This window comes from Electrona antarctica (genome assembly GCF_951216825.1).
Source record: "Electrona antarctica genome assembly, chromosome: 6".
NCBI classification, from domain to species: domain Eukaryota; kingdom Metazoa; phylum Chordata; class Actinopteri; order Myctophiformes; family Myctophidae; genus Electrona; species Electrona antarctica.
This window is the reverse complement of record NC_136811.1, coordinates 14,917,221-14,944,116: the sequence shown is the minus strand read 5'-3', so window position 1 is coordinate 14,944,116 and position 26,896 is coordinate 14,917,221. Positions and strand designations below refer to the sequence as shown.

At 47.2% G+C, this 26,896-nt stretch overlaps 2 protein-coding genes across 2 annotated transcripts in view; both read right to left on the bottom strand.

Annotated features, from left to right (window-relative positions):
• The window catches only part of LOC306924297 (uncharacterized protein), a 24,435-nt gene extending 23,901 nt beyond the window's left edge, over positions 1 to 534 (bottom strand). Inside the window, exon 1 of the mRNA XM_079502766.1 lies at positions 423 to 534. Coding sequence (XP_079358892.1) covers positions 423 to 434 — 12 coding nt within the window. The 5' untranslated portion in view covers positions 435 to 534. The remainder of the gene's footprint in view (positions 1 to 422) is intronic.
• A 747-nt stretch (positions 535 to 1,281) lies between these two features.
• Positions 1,282 to 26,896, bottom strand: mdc1 (mediator of DNA damage checkpoint 1). The gene is made up of 14 exons (XM_079503647.1): positions 26,817 to 26,896; positions 26,363 to 26,499; positions 25,610 to 26,248; positions 25,112 to 25,163; positions 20,367 to 21,442; positions 19,882 to 19,944; positions 18,331 to 18,444; positions 18,056 to 18,118; positions 13,830 to 17,728; positions 13,352 to 13,459; positions 12,840 to 13,022; positions 4,744 to 4,869; positions 2,994 to 3,104; positions 1,282 to 2,190 (listed from the first exon to the last, which is right to left on the bottom strand). Exons 2-14 carry the CDS (start codon positions 26,496 to 26,498, stop codon positions 1,978 to 1,980), a joined length of 6,783 nt encoding a protein of 2,260 aa, XP_079359773.1. The 5' UTR covers position 26,499; positions 26,817 to 26,896; the 3' UTR covers positions 1,282 to 1,977.

Sequence of the window (26,896 nt, the reverse complement as noted above, 5' to 3'; positions counted from 1 at the left end):
CCGCCATGCAATGCGCATTCATATTTTAAATAATCTGTGCCAAATTGTAGAAATATGGATTAGGCCTATGCGTAATAGCCTAGCAACTTTTTAAGCAATCTGCAATAAGCAATCTGCACTAGACTGGAATTAATTAAACATATCCTCCAGTCTTGGACCATTCATTCCAGCAAACAAATGGGATGGGCAGATTCTTTCTCATACCTCTCCTCCATATAAGCCGATATGCTATCTAAATTAAAAATAAAATGCACAAAAATATATGCCTAAAGTCCAAATAAAGCAGCGGGCTGCTTGGGACAGCCGATAAGCATGTCTACCCAAAGACTGCAGAATTTAACCCGTCACGCGCCACCACACATGCACATGGAAAGACCCGTCCAACATGCGTATGAGAAATAACACATCTCCAGTTCACTTACCTTCAATGGCATGATTTGACTTCTCTAGTGGAGGCTTCGGTATGAGATCATAAGTCAAAAGAAATCGTTGCCTTATAGCCTAGATACTCTCTGTCTGTCTCTTGGTCTCTCTCTCCGTCTGAGCGCCTCTCCCTCTCTCAACCTCGCCCCCAAACTGTAGGCTACTAAAGGATGAAGATTTGGAAGATGCTGAGAATATGTCGGACTCTGCTGCTCACGATCGGAGTCACTCGAGTGATGTCGGTAAATATCGGCCTCACACCCCGAGGTGCCTTTTCCTCGGTGTGAATTAATTTAATTATAAAGAGCCCGTGGCATATGGGTGATGTGACGTGGCCCCGTTAAAGCCAATTCAAACGTGTTGACAGTCAGAACAGAAAACATGAGAACAAATTAATTCACCACAGGACAGGATATCCTTTATTCCTTTGTAGGCTAATTGCATTATGGATGGATAGGGGTTTTAATACAGCATAGCCTATTCAGTTGGTGGAACATTATGCTTTCAATAGGAAAGAACGGATCTAAAGGATGGATTTTAATGCAGCATAATTCCCCTTTATATAATTCTATCAAAAAAATAAAGTTAGCCTACAGCAATGCAGGGTAGCCTTAGCCTAGCCTACTGTATGGTTGTGAACAAAATCTTAATATGACTCGAAAGATGTCAACAGAGACCACTCATTAACATGGTGGAAGAAAATACCTCACAAGTGAGCAGGTGGTTCAGTGCCTTGCTCAATGGCACTTATACAGGCACGTCTTCATGCACATTGCAGAATGATCATCATTGAATTTGCAAAGGCGAAAATATATAAATATTAATGTAGGCCTATATGGTAATATTAAAAAGCATAGCTCATGTACAAAATGTTTATTTTATTAAAGACAGCAGAGATAATACAATACATACACACATTGAAGCAGCATCGGTACAATCATCTGTTCATCAATCAGTTTGAATATAAACTAAGACATAGGGCCTACACCACTTGAAGAATTAAGGGTCATCTCTGGTACGTTTGCAGAACATTCATCACTGTACCTATAGAACATTTGTTTAAAGATACATTCCATGTTGTTCTTAAGATTTAAAAAAGACAAGAACAAAAACAGTTCAGCATTCAAATCAAATGCAGGCACTCACAGGTTACAGTTAAAAACAAGTCTGCTTTGATTTGGATGGGAATGTATAAGCATCCAAGATTCAACTACCTCTGCATATGCTGCATTATTAAAAGTCACTGACAGTGAAGGGTACATGTAAGCTCAGGGGTGAGGTGTCAGTACCGGGATCGGTACAATTGTGGTCAAATGTGGTATATTTGTTCTCTCTGAGTTTTAGTTTACAGAGTTTACCGAGTGGAATAGTAAGAGAGTGTGGCGACACGCTTTGATCTCGCCGCAAAGTGGATGCCTATGGGCCATAGTTCCAAACATTGGAACTATTCCATTGAGATAGAATGAGCACTTCCCCATTGTTACAAACGGAGTCAACGCTAGTGTCACCACTCTCTTACTAGATTACTCTGAGTTTACACTGCCAGTGCTGACCCTATGCCTTCTTCTTGCCCCTCCCTCTGCCTGCTGCAGCCTGCAGGGGGCTGGAGTTGGCGGCGGAGATCGACAAGGTGTGGGTCTCCAAGTCCACCTTCTGCTGAAGGATCCCCGTCAGGATGAACTCGGCGGTGACGATGGGGAGAGAGGCAGAGAGGGCCGGGCGGCACAGTGCCCAGTCCGCCTCACACGAGATCACCACCGTGTGGGCCTGAGATAGACGGGGAGAAAGAAACGGCACCCTGGTTATTTCAGGAGAAGCCAGTTCAACCCATTCTGACCTGAGATCAGATTCTAAAAATGTCTTCTACATCCTGACAGTTTTCTGAAAAAGCTATGTTTCTATGTCAGTCGTTCTTCGATTTTTCAAAAATAGCAGACCTACAAGCTCATAGCGCGCCACTCGGTGGCGCGCTATGAGCTTGTAGATCTGCTATTTTTCAATAGCTAAAGCATAACATAATGCTAACACCAAAAGGGGTTCCCGCCCCAAAATGGGTTAACCACATGAACCCTAGTGTCCGTATTCTGGGGCAAACACTTGACAAAAACAGCAGATCTACAACAAGCTCACAACGCAGTGCAATGCGTTACAATTTACAATTTACAATTTAGGCATTTAGCAGACGCTCTTAATCCAGAGCGACTTACATTAAGCAATAACAAAAGCATGGCATACATCACATATATAAGAAGTAGTTATCATGAATCATGCGTAGACTAAGAACGTAACAGTGGAGTATCTATGTTAACTATACATACTATACTATATCATATATTATACATGTGTACTATAAAGTGCTAACGTTGTAACGTATACTGTGATCCTGTATAGGTCCGCTATTTTCAGCGAAGAGATTTGGTGTAGAGGGACAAAAAAACAACTAATGACACAAGATGAATAAAATATAGAAATATAGGAAATACATTTGAAACTTTGCAAGTGACATGAAAGCAGCAAAGAAAAACAAGGTGCTCATTAACTTATCTCGACTCCAAAACTCCAAATGGTACCTTGTGTTTAGTGGGCATCTTGGGTAGATATTTAGCTCCACTGCAGCAAATGATGTCTTTCATATGGACTGGCTCTGGCTGAACTGACTTTGTGACATGGATTTCATAACCCTGAGCGAGAGAGAAGAAAGAGAGTTAAGGTCCCTGCACGGATGTTTAGCGGCGTTTCTCCATCGGTTTTCTGAAAAACGCGTCCAGTGTGCAACCACCTTTATAGTTATAATTTATTAGTATATAATATAATATTTGTTGTATCGTAGTACACATCCATGTGTCAGTAAACAGTCTGATACACTCGTATAAGACCACTAGTATTAAGCACTAAAGAAAAGGCGGCGATCCAAGCACTCAAAAGGTTAAAAAATGATGAGAGGGTGGATAAAAATAAATGTACTTTATTTAGAAAAGTTAAAATAAGCCTTGGGATCGCCGCCTTTTCGTTAGTATTCCAGTCCCACTGATCCTTGCAGCACCAGATCCTACTTTACTATTATTAGTTTTTATCTCCATCGAGCACCTGGTTGATTTTCTTTTTGTATAAAGCACCGTTTTAGAAAATAACTTCCAATTATCTCCCCTATACCCAACATTCATATATGTGTAAAAAGAGACAGAAAGGACTCGCATACCTGCTTTGAGTTCTGACATGCCACCATGCATCTCTCTGATAATTAACGAAATGTGGCACTTTTTACATTCAAAGAGTTAAATTAACTTGGGGCTTTACAGTCTAGATGAGCATCACCTGAACCAGGATCTGTATCCGTGTTGACGCATCCCTAACTCTCCCATTAACCACCCACCATTATGACACAGGAGGAGGCTCCCTAATGAGTCTAATGAAGACTCAACATACAGTAACTGTCCACTTCCGTTGGAGGGAAATGCCGGTAAAATACAACCGCTACATTATAGCTGAGGTCCACTGGCTTCCCCACAAGCCTCAGAAAGATGGGAAACAACGGGCACTGTGCCTCTCGACCAACGAGCTCAGATTCCCCACCTTTTATATTTTCAGGACACCCAGGTTTGAAATGCATTAGGCCACATTTGATCGGGTGCAGTACTTAGTTTAGACAGTTTTTGGGTTAGACTAGTCATTGGTTAGACCAGGCATTAGTCCTACAACTACAACCTATCTCAAACCCTCACCCTAAACCTAACCTCCCACGGGGCAACACACCTAAACCTAACCTTAACCCATGTCTATAACCAATGACTAGTCTAAACTAAGTATGCACCCCCATTTGATCAAAATAAATTATCGCTGGGACCCCAATCTATAATGTAAACTCCTCAGTGTTAATTTAACTCTAAGAGGGCACAAATGGAACGGTAATATTTGGTTCCATTTGTACACTCAGCCTCATAAGGTTTATACCTGCTTCCTAAATATCAATCATTTAGCTGGGGAACCCCTAGAACCCCATCAACGGCCCTACAGTGAGAACCTGTCAACTAAACCATGCACCATGTGTATTTTGGCCAGTTTGTAAAATGAGTTGACCACACATAAAAAGGGAATAGAATACTATAGCATATAAAAAGCGTATCAGCACAAAACAAACAAGGGAAAGATGTGTCATCATCACCGAGTCATCATCGAGGCCCAGATATAACACACACACACACACACACACATCCATAAACACACACACACACACACATCCATAAACACACACACAACGCATCCATAAACAAACAAATGGGTCTCGTACATGACAGTCTGACAGAGCGAGTTAGTGGATACCTGTAGGAGAGGCTGATTACTGGCCATGCTTAGGGATTCCTGGAGACAGAATTTAAACTTCTTCTCTTGTTCTGTGTCCTTCACAATGAATCCATTAGGAGGAAGGAAGCTCCCAGCTTTACCACACTGACAGAGAGAGAGAGAGAGAGAGAGAGAGAGAGAGAGAGAGAGAGATGTTTATTAAATTAGTAGAGAGAAAGAAAGCCACATTACTTGCAAAGTCCACAATGTTGTGATCACGATTATTAGCCATGATTAGCGTTAAGTGTCTTTCTTGGGAAACAAAATAGGTTTATTACAGTGTTTGCATCTTTTATGATTGCCTTCCATTACAACACAGCCAATCTATGACAAACAATCACATTGCATGCATCTCATGATCCACATGGGAATGGCATGTGACCAACCAGTGACGTCAGTTGTCTATTTCATCTATATCTATGACATGATGTGTGACTCCAAATCTTAAATTTAGGCAAGGTTTCAGTCCGATCCGAGCCCCATTGACTTCCATTATTACGGTATAAGTTAAATATTTAAAAATCACACCCGTGTGAAGTGAGGGGCGCTTTACCAACCATTATCATCTTACATCACCGCGATACTATATCATAACATAACATGCATATGCCGATTTGCTCAGTGACAGACAAAACAAACATTAAACTCTTCATTGTTAATGGTATTTATTGTTTGTGTTAGCAGAGATTAGAATAGGGTGCATTTTGCATCCCAAAACACAGTTTAGAGTTAAGGGACGCAATAAAACGACCTCTGCATCCACGGGATGGACTACTGTACTGTTTTTTATTCTCGTTTTTTTTGCTTGCTTTAGTTGTAATAATCATGTCTTCTTCTGTTTTCTACATGAATATAACCACATTATAACCATATAAATCTAAAAGAACATCCCTGCATCCTGGGACTCATTACATTGAAAACTATAGGTTACGAAGGTAACCCTGGTTAATTAAATAAACAAGCGAGGAAGCTCGCTATGAAGATTGCGTCTTCTGACGTGATCACAGAAGCATTCTAATACACTCACAGGCAATCCATTGGCTGGGTCTGAGACTAAGGTGCACCTTGACCACCCCCCCAGGTAAAGGTGATAAAGGTGCCAATAAACCAATTAGTCTCCACTTCAAACATGTGGAACCTTCTCATGAGGCATTGCCTACAAGAAGGGCGTTTTGGCGAGCTTCCTCGCTTGTTTATTTAATTAACCAGGGTTACCTTCGTAACCTATAGTTAATTTAAACTAAACTGCACGAGGAAGCTCGCTATGAAGACCCGATACACTCCCTTCTTGCCACCACAAAGTCTAGACTCACGGGTCCCGACCTCTGCCTGTAGGGTGACGGGAGCGAAAAACCACCCGGCTCAAGGGGTCGGCGGAAAAAAAGGAAGGAACCTCGGACCCAGGGCCACTCCAATCAGAGGCCCGACAGATCCAAACCTTACTTCGAAGCCACGCTGAGGACAGCATGCGCCACTGGCGCAGCCGTCACATCCAATCTGTAAAAATTGGCAAACGTCGAGGAGGATGCCCAGCTTGCAGCCGTACACACCTCCTGGATAGACACTCCCCTGGAGAGAGCCCAGGACGTCGCCATACCCCTCGTGGAGTGCGCCTTCACCCTTATGGGAGGCTGCAAACCCCTGGCCGAGTAAGATCGTTCTATGGCTTCCACTATCCATTGTGAGATCCTCACCTTGGATACTGCCTTGCCCAAGGTCTTGGGGCCCCAGGACACAAACAACTGAGTTGTCTTCCTGTGTGCCGCCGTCCTGTCCATGTAAGTCCGTAAAACCCGTACAGGGCACAGAGTATGCCTCCTCTCATCCTCTGCCGAGGAAAAGGGAGGAGGACAGAATTCCACCAGGTCCACCGGTATACAGGTGGTCAACTGGTTCTTAGGCACAAAAGCCGGGTTGGTCGTAATGACCACCCTCGTCCTGTCCACGGAAAAACGTGTGCACTCCTCGCTCACTGAAAAAGCGTGAATGTCACCGACCCGCTTAGCAGTTACCAACGCCAGCAGCAGCGCCGTTTTCAACGACAAAAACTGCAGCTCCACTGACTCCAACGGCTCGAATGGCGGCCGAGACAAGGAGTCCAAAACCAGTGCGAGGTCCCACGAAGGAACCATAGACTTCGGTACCTGGAGAAGGCGCATGGCACCGGCCATATACCGACGCACTAGAGGGTGCACCCAGACAGTGCCATTCCCAAATCCAACATGGCAGGCTGAAATAGCCGCCAGGTAGACCTTCAGGGAGTTGTAAGACAGGCCCCTGTCCATCAGACTCTGAAGGAAAGACAGAATCACTTTCACAGAAGCCTGAAAAGGCACCGCCTGCGTCTGTAGACACCATTTCTCAAACGCACGCCACCTCCCGTCGTAGGCCTCCCTGGTCGACCGAGCCCTCGCACTCTGTATAGTGTCGATGACACCCTGCGGCAGGCCCTCCGCGTCCAGGTTCATCCTCTCACGGGCCAAGCCCATAGATCCAGGTCTTCCGGCCGTGGATGGAAGATTTCCCCTTTCGCTTGCGTCAGCAGATCCCTGCGCAGCGGGATTTGCCACGGATGGTCGTAGAGGAGAGGTGATATCTCCGACCTCCAAGAGCCCCACCCTGGAGCTATCAGTATTACCGCCAGGCCCTGGGTTCTCACTCTCTCCAGGACTGGAGATATCAGGGAAATGGGAGGGAACGCGTACAGCAGACTTCTGGGCCAGACGTGCGCTAGCGCGTCTAGGCCCAGAGACTCCTGTCCCGCTATGGAGAAGAACTCCGGGCATTTCGCGTTCTCCCCCGAGGCGAACAGGTCCACTTGTGGTCGGCCGAACCTGTCCCAGAGCTGAGCTGCCACCGCGTCGTGTAGGGACCAGTCCGCATAGTGGCACCTCCCTCTGGACAGAAGATCCGCTCCCCTGTTCAGTATCCCCGGGACGTGGGAGGCTCTGATTGACCTCAAATGTGTGTCGCACCACAGAGTCAGGTCTTGTGCTAGCGCATGCAGCAGACGGGATCGTAGACCCCCTTGCTTGTTGACGTAGCACATGGTCGTCGTATTGTCCGTCCTGACCAGGACGTGACAATCCTTGATGAGGGGTTCGAAGTGTCGTACGGCTAACCATACTGCCATCAGCTCTAGGTAGTTGATGTGGGCGGTCCTCAGTTCGTCGCCCCACACTCCTCTGGCGGTTCTGCCCTCGTGGGTGGCGCCCCACCCAGTCATACTGGCATCCGTAGTGATGATCTTCCTCGACACGACCAGACCCATGGACACTCCTTCGGAAAGAAATGACCTGTCTCTCCATGGATGTAGCGCCGATATACACTCCGTTTGGACTGTAACCAGGCGATGACGACGATCGTTGGGCACCCTGAGTGAGAGCATCCACCTCTGAAAAGGTCTCATGTACAGTCTGCCTAACCGTAACACGGTTATAGCAGAAGCCATGAGTCCCGCCATTTTTTGGCACGTACGAAAAGGGACCCTGCGTCCCACCTGGAACGAGCTCGCGCACTTCAGAACGGAAGTCATTCTGTCCTGTGACAGCCGAGCCGTGAGGGTGACAGAGTTCAGTGTCAAACCTATGAAGTCTGTTGACCTCGCTGGTATGAGCACGCTCTTTTCGTAGTTCAGACTGAAACCCAGAGACTGCAGGTGACTCACTACCCAGCTGGTGTGGAGTCGTGCCTCGCTTTCCGACTGCGCAAGCAGGAGCCAGTCGTCGATATAGCTCGCTATGCGAACTCCCCGTTGTCTCAAAGGGGCTATGGCCGCTTGAGTACACTTTACAAACACTCGGGGGCTCAAGGACATCCCGAAAGGGAGAACTAGGTATTCGTAAACCCGTCCTCCGAAACCGAACCGCAGGAACTTCCTGTGCGGCGGGTAAATCGGGACATGAAAGTAGGCGTCCTTGAGGTCCACTGACGTGAACCAATCCCCTTTGCGTATCATGCGTAACAGTGCCGCATTGGTCAGCATCTTGAAACGAAAATCCTTCAGATATCGGTTGAGGGCTCGGAGGTCCAGAATAGGACGCATTCCCCCCCCTTTTTTCTTTACCAGAAAATACCGACTGTAGAAACCGTTTAGGCTCTGATCTGGAGGTACTTCCTGAATGGCATTCTTGGCCAGCAGGGAAATTATTTCGTCTCGCAAAATGACGGCTGCCTGTCCGCTTGCCTGAGAGAATATTATCTTCTCGAATGTGGGTGGTTCTGCGGAGAATTGCAGCTTGTAGCCTTTTCTCACGGTGTCCACCACCCAGGTGTGTGCGCCGCACTCTATCCATTTTGAAACGCACCGCGTCAGAGGATTTATTGTCAGCCCTACTCTTTTTTGAGTTAGAGTGGGTGCCTCCCGCGGCAGGCATTTTACCTTGGTTAACACTGGCACCATGTTCTGCCGTGGTAAAACGGCGCCCCCTAGCGACGGGGCCATCAAACTGGCATGGTGCTTGTGCCTTTTTGCAGCGCTCTGATGAGCTGTCAAAATATCTGCGTTTTGTCCGACTGCCGCGGGTCGTTTCATTGACCTGCGTGGCAGTGGGCTCATACCCCGTGTGTTCTGGTAAGGATTCAAACATTTTGTTCCACACAACATTTTTATTTTAATCAGGGAGGGGGACAGGGGAGGTACAGTATGCAACGACATTTTTTTCGCAAAAATCGGTGCAACAACGCTCATTCTGTCCGGTGCTCTCTGCGCTAGTGGCGTAAAGCCCGAGGCTACTACGCCGCAAGCGTAAGCTCTTCCCAGAACGTGGGGGCGGAGGGAGACGGATTCCATCAACGTCTTCCCGAGGCTCGGCGCAGTGTCATTTACGCTGCTGCTTGTTGTTGTTGTGCGCGTGGCGTTGACGCTTCCGTCCCGCCGCCGCGGAAGGAGGCTGACCGTGAGGCCCGGTGTCCTTCTTGCGATCCTGCTGTGACTGCTGTCGGTGTTGCCACTGGCCTCCCGAAGCAGAGGGGGCTCTGGCAGCCGCTGGAGCCTTGAAAGGAGGCCTGGAGCCGCGCTCCCTCTCGTTGTCCCTCCGGTTCATAGAGCGGCCGTACGAGGATCTATTTCTTTTGTTACCTGGCGGAGGCTTTTTCTCAGTCGGCATGAAAGCCTGCGCCGCCTGCTTCTTTTTCTCTCTATCTTCGTGTCTGGCCGTGAGATCGGCCACCGTGCCAGAGAAAAGATTATCTTGCAGGATGGGTTGGTCCAGGAGAGAGGCTCTCTCTTTGGTTTCGGAGTGGTTTAGCCATCTAGCCCGTTCTAGTACTACTAGAGTAGCCATTGCTTTTCCCGTCATCTCCGTGTTGTACCTTGTCAGCGCGAGCGCCTCTTTATGGAGCCTCCGTAGCTCGTAGAGCTGCTCCAGATTCAATGCCTCTCCCGATGTTTTGAAGATGTGGGAGACAGAGCCCTGGAGTAGTGTGATGGCGTTGATGGCTTTCACGGAGCCCGTAAGCGTCGCGTATGCCTTCTTCACCATTGTGGACATGTCGTTTTCCTGTGTGAGAGCGAATTTTGGCTCTTTTGGCGGGGCGACTTCGGGGACATGTAGGAGATGAGAAGCCAGGAATCTGTCCATCTCGGGCAGAGATTCCAGACCCACTTTCTTCATGGCGACACAATCAAGCTCTTTCTTATGTGTGGGTAGGAAGGAGTGGGTGTATGGGTGCTCCCAGGATTCACCGAGCGCCCCCGTGAAACCCTTAGCCAAGGGTAGGATCTGTTTGGCTCGGGGAGCGTCCGGATCTTTGCCGAAATCATCCCAGGCCGTGTCCGTCGCAGCCGCCGCTGGAGTAGCTTCAGCTGGCCATGTTAGACCGCTGCGTTCGGTAGCCCTCTTGAAGACATCAATGAGCTCTGACTTGTCCATCTCGAGGACGACTCGGGGCCGAGCAGGGGCTCGGTTCTGAACATCGGTCTGGGGTGCCGTGTCGGGCGCCGCCGTGCTCTGTGGCTCGGTTTCATCCGGAGCTGTTGTAGCCAGAGCCTCGGTCCCATCCCGGGGCTTGGGCTCAGTCCGGGCCGCCGTCTCAGGCTGCATTCCTGCGATGAGAGTGGCTCTGAGGCGTCCCTCAGACTCCGATTCTGACTCACTCTCAGAAGAGCCCTCAGAGTAGGAAGAAGAGGAGCTACCGCTGGAGCTCTGGCTCTGGTCTCCCTCCGAGGACTGTTCTTCATCGCCGGCGTGTTGCTTGACGGGGGAATGACGATCTGTGCGCCTCCTACGTTGGCGAGGCGGAGAGTGCGGGATGTCGGCAGCCGCTGGAGCCGTAACCTCGTCAGCCGGAGCTTTCCTAGCTGCTTGTTTGGCTTTCTTAACCGCCCGCTTCGCGCGGGAAGTAGACGGTAGGTCGGCATAATCACCCTCAGAGTAACGAGCGGGGTCCAATGCGTCCCGTCTCTCCTCCGCCAATTGGTCGTCCACCTCTCGGTCGTCTGCCGGCTCTGGTTGTCGGATGGCTCCGTCGAAGAACTGCTTAGCACGCACTAGCCTGCGGGTTATGATGTGTGCGTCGACGCCGTCACACAGGGAGCAGGCACCCGGGTTATGAACGGCGTCGAAGGCGTGCTGTAGGCCCAAACAACGGACACAGTCCTCGTGTTTGTCCTCGCCGGCCATCCAGTTGGAGCATGTCTCACAGTGCTTCTGCAGCACCGCGGGCTTATCGTTAGCCTTGCGACGTTGGTTTCTGCTCTTCCCCGACATCACTGCTTTGGCGTTCTGCAGGCCGTTAGCAGGAGTAGTACGAGGGGAGGGTAGCTTAGCGGGATGCTAACAATAGCTAACACCGGGCGTCCTTTTGCAGGAACCACGCTAAGTTGTTATTAGCTTAGCTTTAGCAGGCTTGTGGCTAGTCAGGGCCGTGTGCTGGCCGTCCAACTAGTAGCCAGCGTAGCTGTAGCTAGTAGCTAGCTTAGCTGTCACTAGAATATAGTGTAGCTGTAGCTGCTAGATTTTTAATCAGGGCTGTTTGCTGGCCGTCTGATTAACAATAGAATTTTATAGTGCAAGGAAATTCTTAACCCCAAAGTCAGGAACTCACCAGTGGTGCAGTTTGTGGAACCAGAATTCGCTCCTGTCCTAGTAAACTCAAACACACTGAAATCAAGACTTTGTAGCAATGCATGTGATCTTCATGAGAAGTTACACAGAAGTGGAGACTAATTGGTTTATTGGCACCTTTATCACCTTTACCTGGGGGGGTGGTCAAGGTGCACCTTAGTCTCAGACCCAGCCAATGGATTGCCTGTGAGTGTATTAGAATGCTTCTGTGATCACGTCAGAAGACGCAATCTTCATAGCGAGCTTCCTCGTGCAGTTTAGTTTAAATTAACCTATTTACATCACTGGTTAGTGACAAAACAAACATTGAACTCTGTCCATTGTCAATGGTGTTTTTAATGTGTGTCTAAGACAAACATTAAACCTGTATATAGGAGGGGCTAGCGCCCCTCAAAAAATATATAACATATGTTGCGATTCTCTCTCTCTCTCTCTCTTAGATGACTCCTGCATGCGCCACAGCATAAAACATCCCTCTGTGTCCTTACGCAGAAGATTATCACCTGCTGGATTCTGGCTCCTGGAAAAAATGATTGCAGACTGTGCAGATTTTCTGTATGGTTAGCAGTGTTATTGGTGCAAAAAATATAGTAATTGTGTAGTGAGCATAGAGATTGATGCAAGTTGAGAATTTGGTATATATGCCGAATGGTAGTTTGTTCATCGCAGGATTGTATTTGTGCAGCCCTAGTGTGTAACGTATGTGTGCACACATACACTGTACTGCCTGTATGCATCACAGAGTGAATGTAAAGATAGTACCCGTGACCAGCATTAACTGTCAAAACATGTCAACTAAGGCCTGGGCCATGGCTCAGTGGTCCAGGCACCTTGGCTGGTAATCCAGTCTGGCAGTGTGCCGCGGGTTCGACTCCCGATCCCGACAGCCTTTACTGCATGTCTTCCCCCCATCTCTCTCCCCATTTCCTGTCAGCCTACTGTCTGTCCCTCCATACAAATATAAAATAAAGGCGAAAGCCACAACAACAAAAAAACATGTCAACTAACCTTCTGTAGCCATTGGGTGTCCACAATGGGGATTCCCCTGGCGATGGCACACAGGAACTTGACTGTGCGGCGCACCTTGTCTGTCACCAGGTAGGTCATGTCCCACACATCCTGGGCCAAGCTGCCTCCCAGGCGAGACAGCGCCGTCTCCCCTGTCTCACCCGCCACGCCTGTGAACAACACCTGAGAGCGAGAAAGGAATATTTGTTCTTCGTAAACTGAAAATTAAGAGCGATATTTAGAAGGAAAGAGAAAATACCTTTTGGTGCCATTATGTGGATGAAAACATTATGAAATTACTATTTACTGTATACCGATTCCTTATCTACAGACACATACTGACTGTGTAATTACAAGTAATATATAGGATCATCGCAATTGTTGTTATTAATCCAAGATTATTAGTGTTGATAAAAAAAGAAATTTAGCAGTGCATCCAGGGCAGGGCTTTAGTGTTTTTAATGTAGCCAATGACAATATTCTGTAATTATTAACTGTGCACGGACACCGACCTTGCAGGTCTGGTTAGCAGTCCTCCCAGATAAGCGAGGAGTCTTAATCACGGGAGAGGAGTCCTTTGGAGGCCCTCGCTTCCTGGAGACATTAGGGGTCTCTGGCAGCTAACAAGGAAAGGAAAGTAAAAATATAGAGAAACAAGTACTCAGTAAAACACTCTCAGTAATGGTGAGGGACAGCGGTATTCAGGTCACTCAAAGACAGGGAGAGAGCCAGCAAGTGATGCTAATTGAACAGCAACAACGCCGACGTAACATGCTTAGTTGATACAAATACTTTCTCAGGCTTCTTTCTTCATTTTGATTTTCACTAACACTTACAGTATGTTTCAATCAAAACATTTTACAACATTTTACAAACAAAATGTTTAAAAACTGACTATAACAATATACCTCAAGTGAGGTGGTTCCTTTTCCTCAACCTTCAGTCAGAACAGCACGCAATCCACCGATTTATGGAGTCACTCATTATTACCTGCAATGACGACACATTGGCATCCTGGACTGTGGAACCGTGAGCCGAGGTTTCTCCATCCTCCTGCCCCTCTTCTTCCTTCTTCTTCTGGGCTGCTGACGGCCTGCCTCTGCCCCTCTTCCTAGGAGTCTCCTCTTCCATTTTCTCACTCTCTACTTTGGACTCTCCATCGACAGATGGCACTTTTTGGCTCTTCCTCCCCGGGGCTCTGCCTCCCCTGTCGGCGGGGGCTGGAGCAGGTTCATCTTCCTTTGCTTCCATGTCCTCCTCCGCAGCTGCTGCCTCTGCTCTTCTCCCCCTCTGGACTTTCCCCTTCCCTTGGGACATTTTGGAACTTTCTCCTTGCTCTTCCTCTAGCTCCCGCTTTCTTCCTTTTCCTCTGCCGGTCTCTTTAGCCTCAGCTTCTTCATTGACGTTAACTGCAGCATCGACAGGCTTTGCCCTTCGCCCTTGACCCCTGCCCTCAACATTGCTATTAGGTTCTGGCAAATCTTCGGTGGCACTTTGTTCCACCTGAGTTGTTCGGTCCTCTGCAGCTGTGAGCTCACTGGCTATAGCTCGCCTTCGCCCTCTTGTGGTACCAGGCTGCTGGGAATCTGCCTTGTCCTCAATGGCTGGAGAAGCATCATTGGACGCAGCCTCAACTTTCTGAATCTTCCTGCCCCTGGCTGAGGTTTTAGGAGCAGAGGCCTGGTCATTCTGCCTACCTCCGACCACAGCCGTCTCAGGCTTTGGAACCGTCCTCCTGCCTCTTCCTCGACCTCTGCCCAGTGAACTTGCACCTGGCGTGGGATCATCGTTGCTCCTGCTCTCATCTGCCTTGTCGCTCTTGGAGGACTCTCCAGTCACTGTCGCTCGCCTGCCACTGGATCTGTTCCCAGCGGGCGGCCGACTGGTCTTTGGGGTCCCTCGACTCGGACCCTGGCTGTTGATGCTGGAAAATGATGTCTCAGAGCTGACGGAGTTGGACGAGTTGGAGCGAGATCTGGTTCTGCGGAACGGGCCATCTATGCTGGTTGAGTTACTCTGCTCGGGTTCCAGTACCTCTGCAGACATGGCAGCGGCGGTTGTTCTGCTTGCCCTTCGCCCTCTTGTGGTACCAGGCTGCTGGGAATCTGCCTTCTCCTCAATGGCTGGAGAAGCATTGTTAGACGCAGCCTCAACCTTCTGAATCTTCCTGCCCCTGGCTGGGGTTTTAGGAGCGGAGGCCTGGTCATTCTGACTACCTTTGACCACAGCCGTCTCAGGCTTTGGAACTGTCCTCCTGCCTCTTCCTCTGCCCAGCGATCTTGCACCTGGCGTGGGAGCATCGTTGCTCCTGCTCTCATCTGCCCTGTCGCTCATGGCAAAGGACTCTCTGGTCACGAGCTTCTCTCGTTCCTCCCTCTCTTTTCTTTCCCTTTCTATTCTCTCTTTCTCCTCGCTTTCCAGTCTCTCCTTCTCTTCTCTTTCCACTCGCTCTCGTTTCTCCCTCTCCTCTCTTTCTGCCATTTCTCTCACTAGCTTCTCTTCCTCCTCTCTTCTTTCTCTCTCAAGTTGCTCTTTCTCCTGCTGTAGCCGTTCTTTTTCTTCTCGTTTCTTTCTCTCCCTTTCTGTTCTTTCTCTTTCCTCTCTCTCTGAATTCTCCCGCTCCAGCTTCTCTCGTTCTTCCCTGTCTTTTCTTTCCCTCAACTCTCTTTCTTGCTCCTCTCTTTCCTTTTGTATCCTTTCTTTTTCCTCCCACTCTTTTCTTTCCCTTTCTATTCTCTCTTTCTCCTCTCTTTCTATTCTCTCCTTCTCCTCTCTTTCCAGTCTCTCCTTCTCCTCTCTTTCCAGTCTCTCCTTCTCCTCTCTTTCCAGTCTCTCCTTCTCCTCTCTTTCCAGTCTCTCCTTCTCTTCTCTTTCCACTTGCTCCCGTCTCTCCCTCTCCGCCATTTCTCTCACTAGTCTCTCTTCCTCCTGTCTCCTTTCCCTGTCAAGTCGCTCTCTCTCCACCTGTTCCCTTTTTTCTGTCTCCTGTCTTTTTCTGTCTTCTTCTCTTTGCCTCTTTTCCACCTCTATCCTCTCCCTCGCATCTTGTTCCTTTTGCAGTTTGCCTTGCATCTCATTGCGTTCCTCTTCCTCTGCCCTCTTATCTCTCTGTTGCTTGGAGGATTTAGTGCCTCTACCGCGTGTCACTAGCTCAACCTTCGCCTCTTCCTCACACTCCCCGTCCCCTCCCTCCGCCTCCTCTTCAGGGACTGCCACCCTCCCTCTCCGCCCTCTGCTGGTGGTCTGGCCCTTACCTCTCGTCTGTCTCCTTGGAGGCTCTGAGGGCTCCTCCTGCTTCTCTGCGGCCACTCCTCTGGCCGATCTCCCTCGCCTCCCTACACTGCTGGGCCCGGCCTCAAACTCTCTCCCTTTCCCTCGACTCCCTCGAGTTTGTGCCCTGGTTTTGGGTTCGTCTTCCTTCCCACTCTCTTCTATTTCACACGTGGCTATAGGCTGTGACTCCTGTGATTCAATGAGTCTCTGAGCTTTGGCTCTTCTCTTGCGTGTGACTGGAAGCGGCTCCTCTTCGTCGCTTTCCTCAGTTTCACTTGTAGGCGCCATGGGCTGAGTTTCAGCAGTGTAGAGCAGAGAACCCGTTGCGAGCGATGACTCCTGTGATTCAACTAGTCTTTTAGCCTTGCCAGTTATTTTGCGTGTGACTGGAAGCGGCTCCTCTTCGTCGCTTTCCTCAGTTTCACTTATAGGCGCCATGGGCTGAGTTTCAGCAGTGTAGAGCAGAGGAACAGTTGCGAGCGATGACTCCTGTGATTCAACTAGTCTTTTAGCCTTGCCAGTTCTTTTGCGTGTGACTGGAAGCTCCTCTTCGTCGCTTTCCTCAGTTTCACTTGTAGGCGCCATGGGCTGAGTTTCAGCAGTGTAGAGCAGAGAAACCGGTGCGAGCGATGACTCCTGTGATTCAACTAGTCTTTTAGCCTTGCGAGGACTTTTGCGTGTGACTGGAAGCTCCTCTTCGTCGCTTTCCTCAGTTTCACTTGTAGGCGCCATGGGCTGAGTTTCAGCAGTGGAGAGCAGAGAAACAGTTGCGAGCGGTGACTCCTGCGATTCAACGAGTCTCTGAGACTTGGCTGTTCTTTTACGTAAAGCTGGAAACAAGTTAGGATTGTTACGTTCCTCAGATTCAGAAGTAGCCATCGCAGGCTGAGTTTCAGCAAGAGAGAGCTCAGGATTAGCGACAGTTTGTGCCTCCTCCGCTTTGGCAAGTCTCGCCGCCTTGCCCCTTTTTTCACAGGCAACAGGACGTGATTCATATGTAGCTATCATAGGCTGAGTTTCTGCAGACATCAATTGGGTTTCAGTCATGGCGATAGCAGATGTGGACGAGGATACCAATGGCTGAGTTTCAGCCGTGGCGAGGTCGGTCCTCGCTTTACCGTCTCCTTCATCATCCTCCGTATCACTGTCAGACTCTGGGAAATATGCCTGTGTTACGTCCGTTGCAACATCTATCTGCTGGGTGGGCTTCTTCTCTTCACCGCCATAGACCTGTGTAGCCTCCATGGCTAAATCGTACTCTGTGGATGTTCTGTCTGCAGGAGCGACCGGTAAGTAGGCTTGGGTAGCTTCCAGACACACATCCCCGACCATGGAGACAAAGTTTTGGGTGCTCTCCATGGCTAGACACTGGGCTTGGGAAGGCCGAGTTTTTTTCAGCCCACGCTGAAAAGAGTCTCCTGCGGTGGAGGCCTGCTCCTGGTCTTTATCCTCAGATAAAAGTTCCAGGGCAAAAGATTGGGTGTCGTCCAGGGTGGGGTCTCCTTGAAGATTGGCCTGGCGGTCTGGGGTCTCCAGTATGAAGGACTGGGTCTCATCCAAAACACAGTCATCATCCTCCTTGTCTGAACAGGATGGTAATATAGGTGGAAAAGGGCCTTGGAAAGACAGAAAAGACAAAATTACACAAGACAGTACACATTGTGGAGGCTCACATTAACCCATTTTGACCTGAGATCAGATTCTAAAAATGTCTTCTACATCCTGACAGTTTTCTGAAAAAGCCATGTTTCTATGTCAGTGGTTCTTCGATTTTTCAAAAATAGCAGACCTACAAGCTCGTAGCGTGCCACCGAGTGGCGCGCTACGCACATTTCTGTGTATTCATATAAATGTCTCTTGAACCAGAGACATTTCCAGTCCACTGTCCGGTACAATGGTACAAGTTAGTGTTAGAGTGATAATTATTTTGTACCATTACTCACGTTTGAATGGATCTGGAGGAGAATTAAAGAATGCCTGAGTCTCCATTTCCTCTACTGCTCCCCCTGCCATCATAACAAAAGAAAACATATATTATATTTTTCGATATATTGTGAAGCATTTGTAAGGGGTGCAAGATTGTGGCTCAACTAGAAATTGGGATTCTTAACGTTTAACATTCTTGTGACAGTAGTTAAAATGACTGCTGTGAAAAAGGTCTATTTCATAGATGTTTAACTATTGTCAGAGCAAAGTTAAGAGTAACATAACACAAAACCTTGAAGATTGGCCTGGCGGTCTGGGGTCTCCAGTATGAAGGACTGGGTCTCATCCAGAACACAGTCATCATCCTCCTTGTCTGAACAGGATGGTAATATAGGTGGAAAAGGGCCTTGGGAAGACAGAAAAGACTAAATTACACAAGACAGTACACATTGTGGAGGCTCACATTAACCAATCCAAGCCAAGGAACGACAGGTTACGTTTTAACCCATTCAGGCCTGACGTCGAAATAAAAATAAAAAAGTTTTCTAAATCATGACAATTTTCGGAAAGATTTGAGGCACATTTTAACGATTTTTCAAAAATAGCAGACCTACAAGTTCATAGCGCGCCACTCGGTGGCGCGCTATGAGCTTGTAGATCTGCTATTTTTCAATAGCTAAATTATAACAATGTTTAAAACACCAAAAGGGGTTCCTGCCCAAAATGGGTTAATGGTTAATGTGGTTAAACGCTAACGTGACATGGATGCGTTCCAGGTCTCAATGGGTTAAGCACTATAACCCCCTGGGCCAGGATGTAATTTTGCGTCTTTTTTTTTTTTTTTTACACAATAGAAATGCTGGCCACTGGTTTGCGTTTCTATTGTAGTGTACTGGCCTGAGATCAGATTCTAAAAATGTCTTCTACATCCTGACAGTTCTGAAAAAGCTATGTTTCTATGTCAGTCGTTCTTCGATTTTTCAAAAATAGCAGACCTACAAGCTCATAGCGCGCCACTCGGTGGCGCGCTATGAGCTTGTAGATCTGCTATTTTTCAATAGCTAAAGCATAACATAATGCTAACACCAAAAGGGGTTCCCGCCCAAAATGTGTTAACATGTCCACAGGATGAATGTGTTTCTTTTGTCTCACGGCTCTGTATAAATGTCTCAATGCTTAAAGGTTTATGTAATGCAGGAGTGCCCACACGTTTTTGACTTCAGAGCTACTTTAAAATTCACAAGCTCAACAAGATCTACCCACCCCTGATGTAATGTAAAGCACTGAATTTCCTTCTTGAATTGTGCTAAATACAATTAAACTCGCCTTTATAACTGCTCAAATGGGTAAAGAGAGAGGACAGGGCTTCCTTGAAAAAGACATCTTCCTATATAAATAATGTTACGGCAAGGTAGGAAAAGGATGAGGCACGGGATTAACATCATAAACCACAAATACTACACATTATCCAAGGTTCCCAGGTAATACTAGTCCAGTGTGGGCTATTGAGGCTCTCTAAAATGAAGCCTCCATTTCCGTGTCATTCGCTGTACAATTGTCTTGTACATTTTTGTGTATTCATATAAATGTCTCTTGAACCAGAGACATTTCCAGTCCACTGTCCGGTACAATGGTACAAGTTAGTTGAGTGATACTTTTTGAGTGGTGCAAACCACTCCAACAACCAGCTTTGTCTGTATCTATGTTTGTGTACCTGTACCCAAAAAAATTAGCATGGTTACTATGGTCACTGACATTACGTCAGACCACAGCTGATCAGGTTATATAAGACCTTGCACCACTCAGTTCACACAGGTGTGATTTTTTTTGTACCATTACTCACGTTTGAATGGATCTGGAGGAGAATTAAAGAATGCCTGAGTCTCCATTTCCTCTACTGCTCCCCCTGCCATCATAACAAAAGAAAACATACATTATATTTTTCGATATATTGTGAAGCATTTGTAAGGGGTGCAAGATTGTGGCTCAACTAGAAATTGGGATTCTTAACGTTTAACATTCTTGTGACAGTAGTTAAAATAACTGCTGTGAAAAAGGTCTATTTCATTGATGTTTAACTATTGTCAGAGCAAAGTTAAGAGTAACATAACACTTCCCAAAACATTCAGTGTGTCCAGAGCACACAAAAACTAAGTTCATGTAGGAAGAAGATTGGTCAGTGCCTTTGATGAAAGGCACCATTTTACATAGCCAGAAGATATTGGGAATTGTTATGGCAGATTTTCACTTCCTCACAAAAGCACAATAGGAATACTATTAAACACAATTCATTGAACAGTCCTTCAAAACACAATAAGTGTGAATTACCCTTTGGTGTAGAGAACCTCTGCAGTTGAGGTACAACGCCTGAGAACTGGCCTTGTTCACTGCCTTTCTCCCCATTCTCCTCATCGTCAGTAGTACTGACCGGAAACAGGTCAGCTACGTTGGCTGCTGCACCAGCAGTTGATGAGGAGTCCGTCGTAACTTTGGTCAATGATGATGGTGTGGCACTTGCTTCCTTGGCAACAACTGGTGGGAGCAGAGGTGCATCCTCCTCAAGATCTGTATCGCTATCAGATAAGATCTCCAGATCAAGATCAGCACCTGTGTCAACAACAGCCCCTGTGAGTCGGCCGGTAACAACAGGGACGATGCTCTCATCATCCGTGTCACTGTCTGAACACAGGTTGATAGAAGGAACGGCAGACATGGATTCAACTCCGCCAGAGTTTGAAAGGACTGTTGGGGTTGCCTCTAGTTTAGAGCTAGCGTTCTTTGGCCCACTGTCAACACCTTGCACCTCCTCCTCAACATCTGTGTCACTGTCTAGATGGGAATCCACCGGCTGCGCTGAAGGGGCAGAAGTAGTGGTGGTGGAAGTCTCCGACACAATTTCATCATCGGTGTCACTGTCCTCGGCACTGAGGCCTGTGGGCTGAACGACCGGAATACGTCTGGTGGGTTTGGCAATGTCATCGGAAGCGTGGACTGATACGGCACCTGCGTCTACAACCACACGACTCTCGTTTTCCTCGTCGACATCCGTGTCGCTGTCCATGTGAAACTGGGACAGCTTCAATGGGGGGCCGGCTGCTGGTGATTGGGTTAGACCCGCCCTGCACTCTGACAACTTCATATCCCCCTCCTCCTCCTCCTCCTCCTCAGTATCACTGTCCATGTTAAAAGCAGGTTTGGCGTCTGCATGGGATGCCAGCATAGACACAGATGATCCATTTTCCTCGGGCAGGCTGAAATCACGTGACTTTTCCCCAAGCACAACCTGTCCACTCCGCTCTCCGTTTTGTTTCCGCAGCTGCTGTCGCCCTGCATCCACGTCACTCTCGTCGCTGAAGCTGACACGCTTCTTAGGTCTGTTTTGAGTGGAGGACGGTGTGATGGGACTGCACAGTGGACAAACAAGTGGTCAAGTTAGAAGTAAAGAAGAGTGTTGATTAGGTACTGTAGGCCAGTGGTTCCCAAAGTGGGGTCCGGGAACCCCTAGGGGTCCTTGAGAGAGTTCCAGGGGGTCCCCAGCTAAATGATAATTAGGAACCAAATGGACCCGTATGGGTCTGTAACTCAGACTCTCAGAGTTAAAGTAACTGTACATTGGGGTCCCAGAGATAGAAATGCCATTAAATGGGGGACCATAGCCTAATTCAGGTCAAACCGGGGGCCCTTGAAATGAAAATGGATGAGAATCACTGCTAGAGCCGTAAAAACCTTCTCTTATGGGGGTCCTTGGCATGTATTTTCAAATGGGCTAATGGGTATCATTTTGGGGGTCCTTGACATGAAAGCATTTGTGAACCACTGCTGTAGGCTTATGTATAATAAGTCTATAAAGCACCGAAGACAGTCTGAATTTACCTGGGTTGCGTTTTTTCCCCCATTCTGAATTCCCATAGACTTTTTTTTAGATCACGTCCAATAAGGACTGTGTTCCAAAAATAAACAAATGATCCTGGCAGTTTCACTCATATGGATATGAAGAATCAACTGCGAGAAAATGCTAATGTTACTGCCGCCAAATTAGTTACTTTATATATGAGATATGAGTGACTATCATAAACGATACAGAGACACCTCCCTGACAATATCACAGAGAAAGTGTGTTTATTTTTGGACCACAATACTTATATGAGACAATTCTAATATGACCCAATGTTATTCTCCATAGAGAAATTACTTCCGCAACCCAGGGGATGAGCGAGAGACGTAAGGACTTTGGTACATGATCTATGCACCGGTAGAAGCACTTGTAATTACAAGTACTTACTAAATGGTAAATGGTGCATTTATATAGCGCCTTTATCCAAGGCGCTTTACATAGATTGTGCATTACATTCACACACACATTCATACACCGATGGCAGCGGAAACCATGCAAGGCACCAACTAGCACATCGGGAGCAATTAGGGGTTCAGTGTCTTGCTCAAGGACACTTCGACAGTAACTCTGGGGGAGCCCGGGTTCGAACTGGCAACCTTGCGGTTCCCATCCAGGCACTCTACCCCTGAGCCACCGCCGCCACTACTACTTACAAATGTAACAATTAGTTGTAATGACATCTGAATTTCCCTCTGGGGATCAATCAAGGTTTATCTTATTATCTTAGCTTATAGCTGGGATTGTGAATCACTAGAATTTCGCGGGCCTTCGGCCCGCTCATCCCAGAGTTGCGTTGCCCCGCGTTGCGATACAGAAGTCCACAGTGACACGCGTTGTATGCAGCTGTTTTGTGTTGTAGCGCGTGCGCTCGTGTGCGTGTAGTGTTGGTGTTGTTGTTCTTATCCATATATGCGCCTCGGTTCGTCCCGTTTGTTCCACGCCAGGTGTCGACGCAGTCGTTCGCGCAATGTTCGTGTTTGCATGATTGTAACTGTGTATGTAATCGCGGCGCTCTCCATCCAAGTTAGAATCAGTGTGCAGTGTGTTGTTGTTCTTCTTCTTTTGTTTTCCGGCAGGCTGTTCAATGTGTGTGTGTGTGTGTGTGTGTGTGTGTGCGTGTGTGTGTGTGTGGCTGGCAAGCTGGTGTGTGTGTGTGTGTTGACATGTAGTAACGGATGGGTATTATTAGTATTTGTTGTATTTTCACATCAAAGAAAATTAATGTAAATGAAAATAAGCAGACATGAAACTTGCTTTTGACTGTTTTTGTTTACTTACAATAAAGTACTGTTTTTGGAGACCAAAAGATGTTGAGAATGGAGCAGAACATACTGTAGTATATTTTTTGGGGGACCTTGACTGCATTATAGTAGGGCTACAATATTTTGGATTGCGGATTGCAGTGACCCCACATTGTTTGTTCGGGAACAATATTTGTAGTTACAATGAGGGCTACATGAGCCGAAGGGAGAGAAACACTTCGCCTCTCTCCAGTCCGTGCGTATGGTGCTGGTACGGATCGCATCGCTGACTGACATAAACACACGGTTACAATTCAGAGGCACTTCAATAAGAAAACTCAACTAATAACGCTTGTGTGTGTTAATCTGCCCGATGCTGACGTTAGTATATAATGTTTAGATTGTTTTCCTGGCTGAATAACAACGGATCGCATCGCTGACTGACATAAACACTCCAATTCAGAGGCACCCCGCACGCACGCACACACAGTCACACACACACAGAGAATCCATGCGCCTCGGTGCGTCGCAGTTGTCATGTTTCCATTAATTAAACGGGTCGCGCAATTGTCGTGTTTACATTAATGAAACTGGTGGTGCAATTCTCGTGTTTGCATGAATTAAACGGTGTATGTATGTAATCGCGCCGCTGTCCATCCAAGTCCGAATCTGTGTGTGTGTGTGTGTGTGGGACTGTGTGTGTTGTGGAAGACGGGGAACAATGTTGCCAGGGTCGTGAATTGTAAGCGAGTTGTAGTGTGTGTAAGTAGCGTGGTGAAAGGCTTTGTTTCTGGGTCTGTTTGCTTGTTTCTGGGCCTGTTTTCATAGACCTGGCAACAGTGGCCCGTGTGTGTGTGTGAGTAGTGTTGTGTTCGTGTTGTTCTTCTAATGTGTGTGTGTGTAGCATGTAACTTCCGGTGTTGCAACCGGACGTAACATAAAAACTCTCGTGGGTGACGTGGTTGGCTTTGAGCAAATGGGAGAGGGGATGTAGTGTTGCCAGGTCCGCGTATTGTAAGCGAGTGGTAGTGTGTGTAAGTAGCGTGTTGAATGGCATTTTTTCTGTGCTTGTTTTCATAGACGTGGCAACAAATTAGGCGGGGGTGTCGGTGCTTGTGGCGTGTTTGTGTTTATTATTGATATTGATATTGTTTGAGTGTGGACGGGAGCCGGCTTTAGTGGCAGTGCAATGCCAATTTTTACGCGGGTGGTGTTGAGTGTGGGCGTGCGGCGCGACATGAGGAGATAGCCGTGGATCGACGCGGAGGGTAAGTCTGTGACGTCTTAGTGTGTTGTTGCAGTGTGTGTTGCTCCTGCTTTGGCTTCGGCACCCAGCGTGTCAGTGACGTAGTAGCTGGTGACTTTGGGTATTGGGTTGCGTACATGTTTTCAATTGTATAATAGATATATTGTTGTAATTATATAGTTAGTTACGTATATAATGCAAAGGCTGGCTGTATCTGCATCATTGTGACGCTCTCAAGGCCCAAAATGAGCGGTTCATGCTATACATCCAGACTAAAGGGTGCACTAGCTGAAGTGCCTGACCTGTGGATTAAGTCTTATGTTTTTTTTTCTTCTTTTTAATTATTTTACTTCCCGTCTTGTGTTTTTGTATACATTTCTATGGACCTGAGTCCGCTAATTGAATAGCCTTTTTTCAGTATTATGAATCACAATACATACAGTAAAGGACCCTGCACACTGATGCGTTTTCAGATTTTTAGCCGTGTTTTTTCGTCAGTTTTCCGAAAAACGCATCCAGTGTGCAGGGTCCTCTAGTCTGACTTCCAGCTGAAGTCCAACGTGATAAACATTAACTAGACAGTTTGACTCCTATAAAGGATTTAGGACAAGTCACACACTAACTACTATTTTTTTTTTTTTTTAATTATCCTTAAAAACACTCTTTGGTTCTACCCTTATAGTGAATTTACCTCTCTGGGATGAAGTTGCCTCTAGGACTGGACATGGAGTCAGATTCAGACACTGAGAGAAAAAGGAAGAAACTAATTAAAACATGTTGTCCACTGAATGATACACACAACATTCGTGTTGTGTGTATGTATATCACTCCAAAGATGATGGACAGGACTCACTGTTAAAACTTCATATTTTATTTTGCTAAATAAAAACACACACACACACACACACACACACACACACACACACACACACACACACACACACACACACACACACACACACACACACACACACACACACACACACACACACACACACACACACACACACACACACACACACACACCTGACCGTGAACTATCATACTACCATTATCTCTGGATGATCATAGAGGGGAAAGAAAGAAACAATTAACTAGATTAAGACCAAGCTACATGAAACGCAAACAAACACAAAACAGACAAGTCAGACATCTCAACGCCTTACGCACAGAAACACAGTTTACCTACCAACAGTTTGTCCCCGCCAGCTTCGTCCTCTCTCTTGCTCTCCATCCGAGTCAGATTCTGGGACTAGGGTTTCTTGTAGCGGTGTTCGACTTCTGTCAGAGCACAAGGCCTTGGTCCTGGCAGGAGTGTTCCCTGACTCTTCTTCATCTGACAAGGGTGACAACAACCTATCTAATACCTTTTTGTTTCTATTGACAGATTTCTCAATGTCTTCGCTTGTGCCAGTCCCGGAGTCTTGTTCCCCGTTGGTGCCAAAGGGTTGAGCCTCTTTTTCTATGTCAGAAGAACCATGAGCCCTACCTGAGTTGCCACTGTCCACTGGATTTCTCTCTGCCTGACTATGCGTTTCGGGCAAGCTGACATACTGGCATGGGATGTCTGCCACCACTAAACTGTCCCCCTCACTTAGGGCATAGCGAACATGAGGTGTCAGTTTGCGGTGGCCTTTACGGGTCCCGTTCATGCTTCCCATGTCCCACACCAATACCTCCTTGGCGCCTTCACCGCAGCGACTCTTGCCACGGTAGACTGTGAGAGAGATGGTTGTGTGTTGTTTGGATACTGAGCGGGCGAGGAGGGGCACGTTACAGGTGCTGGGGTCACGGCCCAGTACATTTTCTCCCAAATAGAGGGGTAACTCTAGGTGAGAGAAGAAAAACAATTGCCAGATTATCAGGCAAAGAGATTAGCAGATTGTAGGTGAACATCAACAATAATTAATAAAACATCAGATATTCATTACTTTCCACTAACCAGTGTCAGGAATATGTTCATTCTTTAACACTCGCAGTTTGGCCAAGGGTTCTCCCCTCTTGTTTTCTCTTTCCTCTTCTTCGTCATCTTCATCTGACTCCACTACATAGTCATCAATCATCTGAGTAGCATCCATTCTTCACACAGGACAAGAGTCACAAAACAGAAATGTTGTGGTAAATGAAAATGAACCATGAAGTGATTGTTGTCTTTGAAAATGTAGATAACTGGCACTGGGAAAACAGCTATAGTAGTAATCCCAGAAAAACGTGGCTCTATTTTGAAGGGGAAACGATTCAGTCAGGACGCAAAAAACAACTACTTTAATAATGTATAACATGCATGCATCATTATGTACGTTTCCTCTACAGACCGGTAGATACAACGTTTTATTTGGAGCTAACTGTTGTATATTATTAAGTGTTTGTTTACATGTTTGCAGGAGTTTACCTACCTTGCAAAATAAAAGAGTCGACTCGATTAATGGTCGCGCTTCCTGGAGGAGGTACACTTCCGGTTAAAAGTCACCCCGCC

Excerpts from the sequence above, each read along its gene's own strand:
- mdc1 (XM_079503647.1), bottom strand. The coding sequence starts at position 26,498 with ATGGATGCTACTCAGATGATTGATGACTATGTAGTGGAGTCAGATGAA. Across the intron at positions 18,445-19,881 it reads TCCTCCAGATCCATTCAAAC|GCCCTTTTCCACCTATATTA; the intron begins GTGAGTAATGGT and ends TGTCTTCCCAAG. Across the intron at positions 18,119-18,330 it reads CCGCCAGGCCAATCTTCAAG|GGGGAGCAGTAGAGGAAATG; the intron begins GTTTTGTGTTAT and ends TTATGATGGCAG.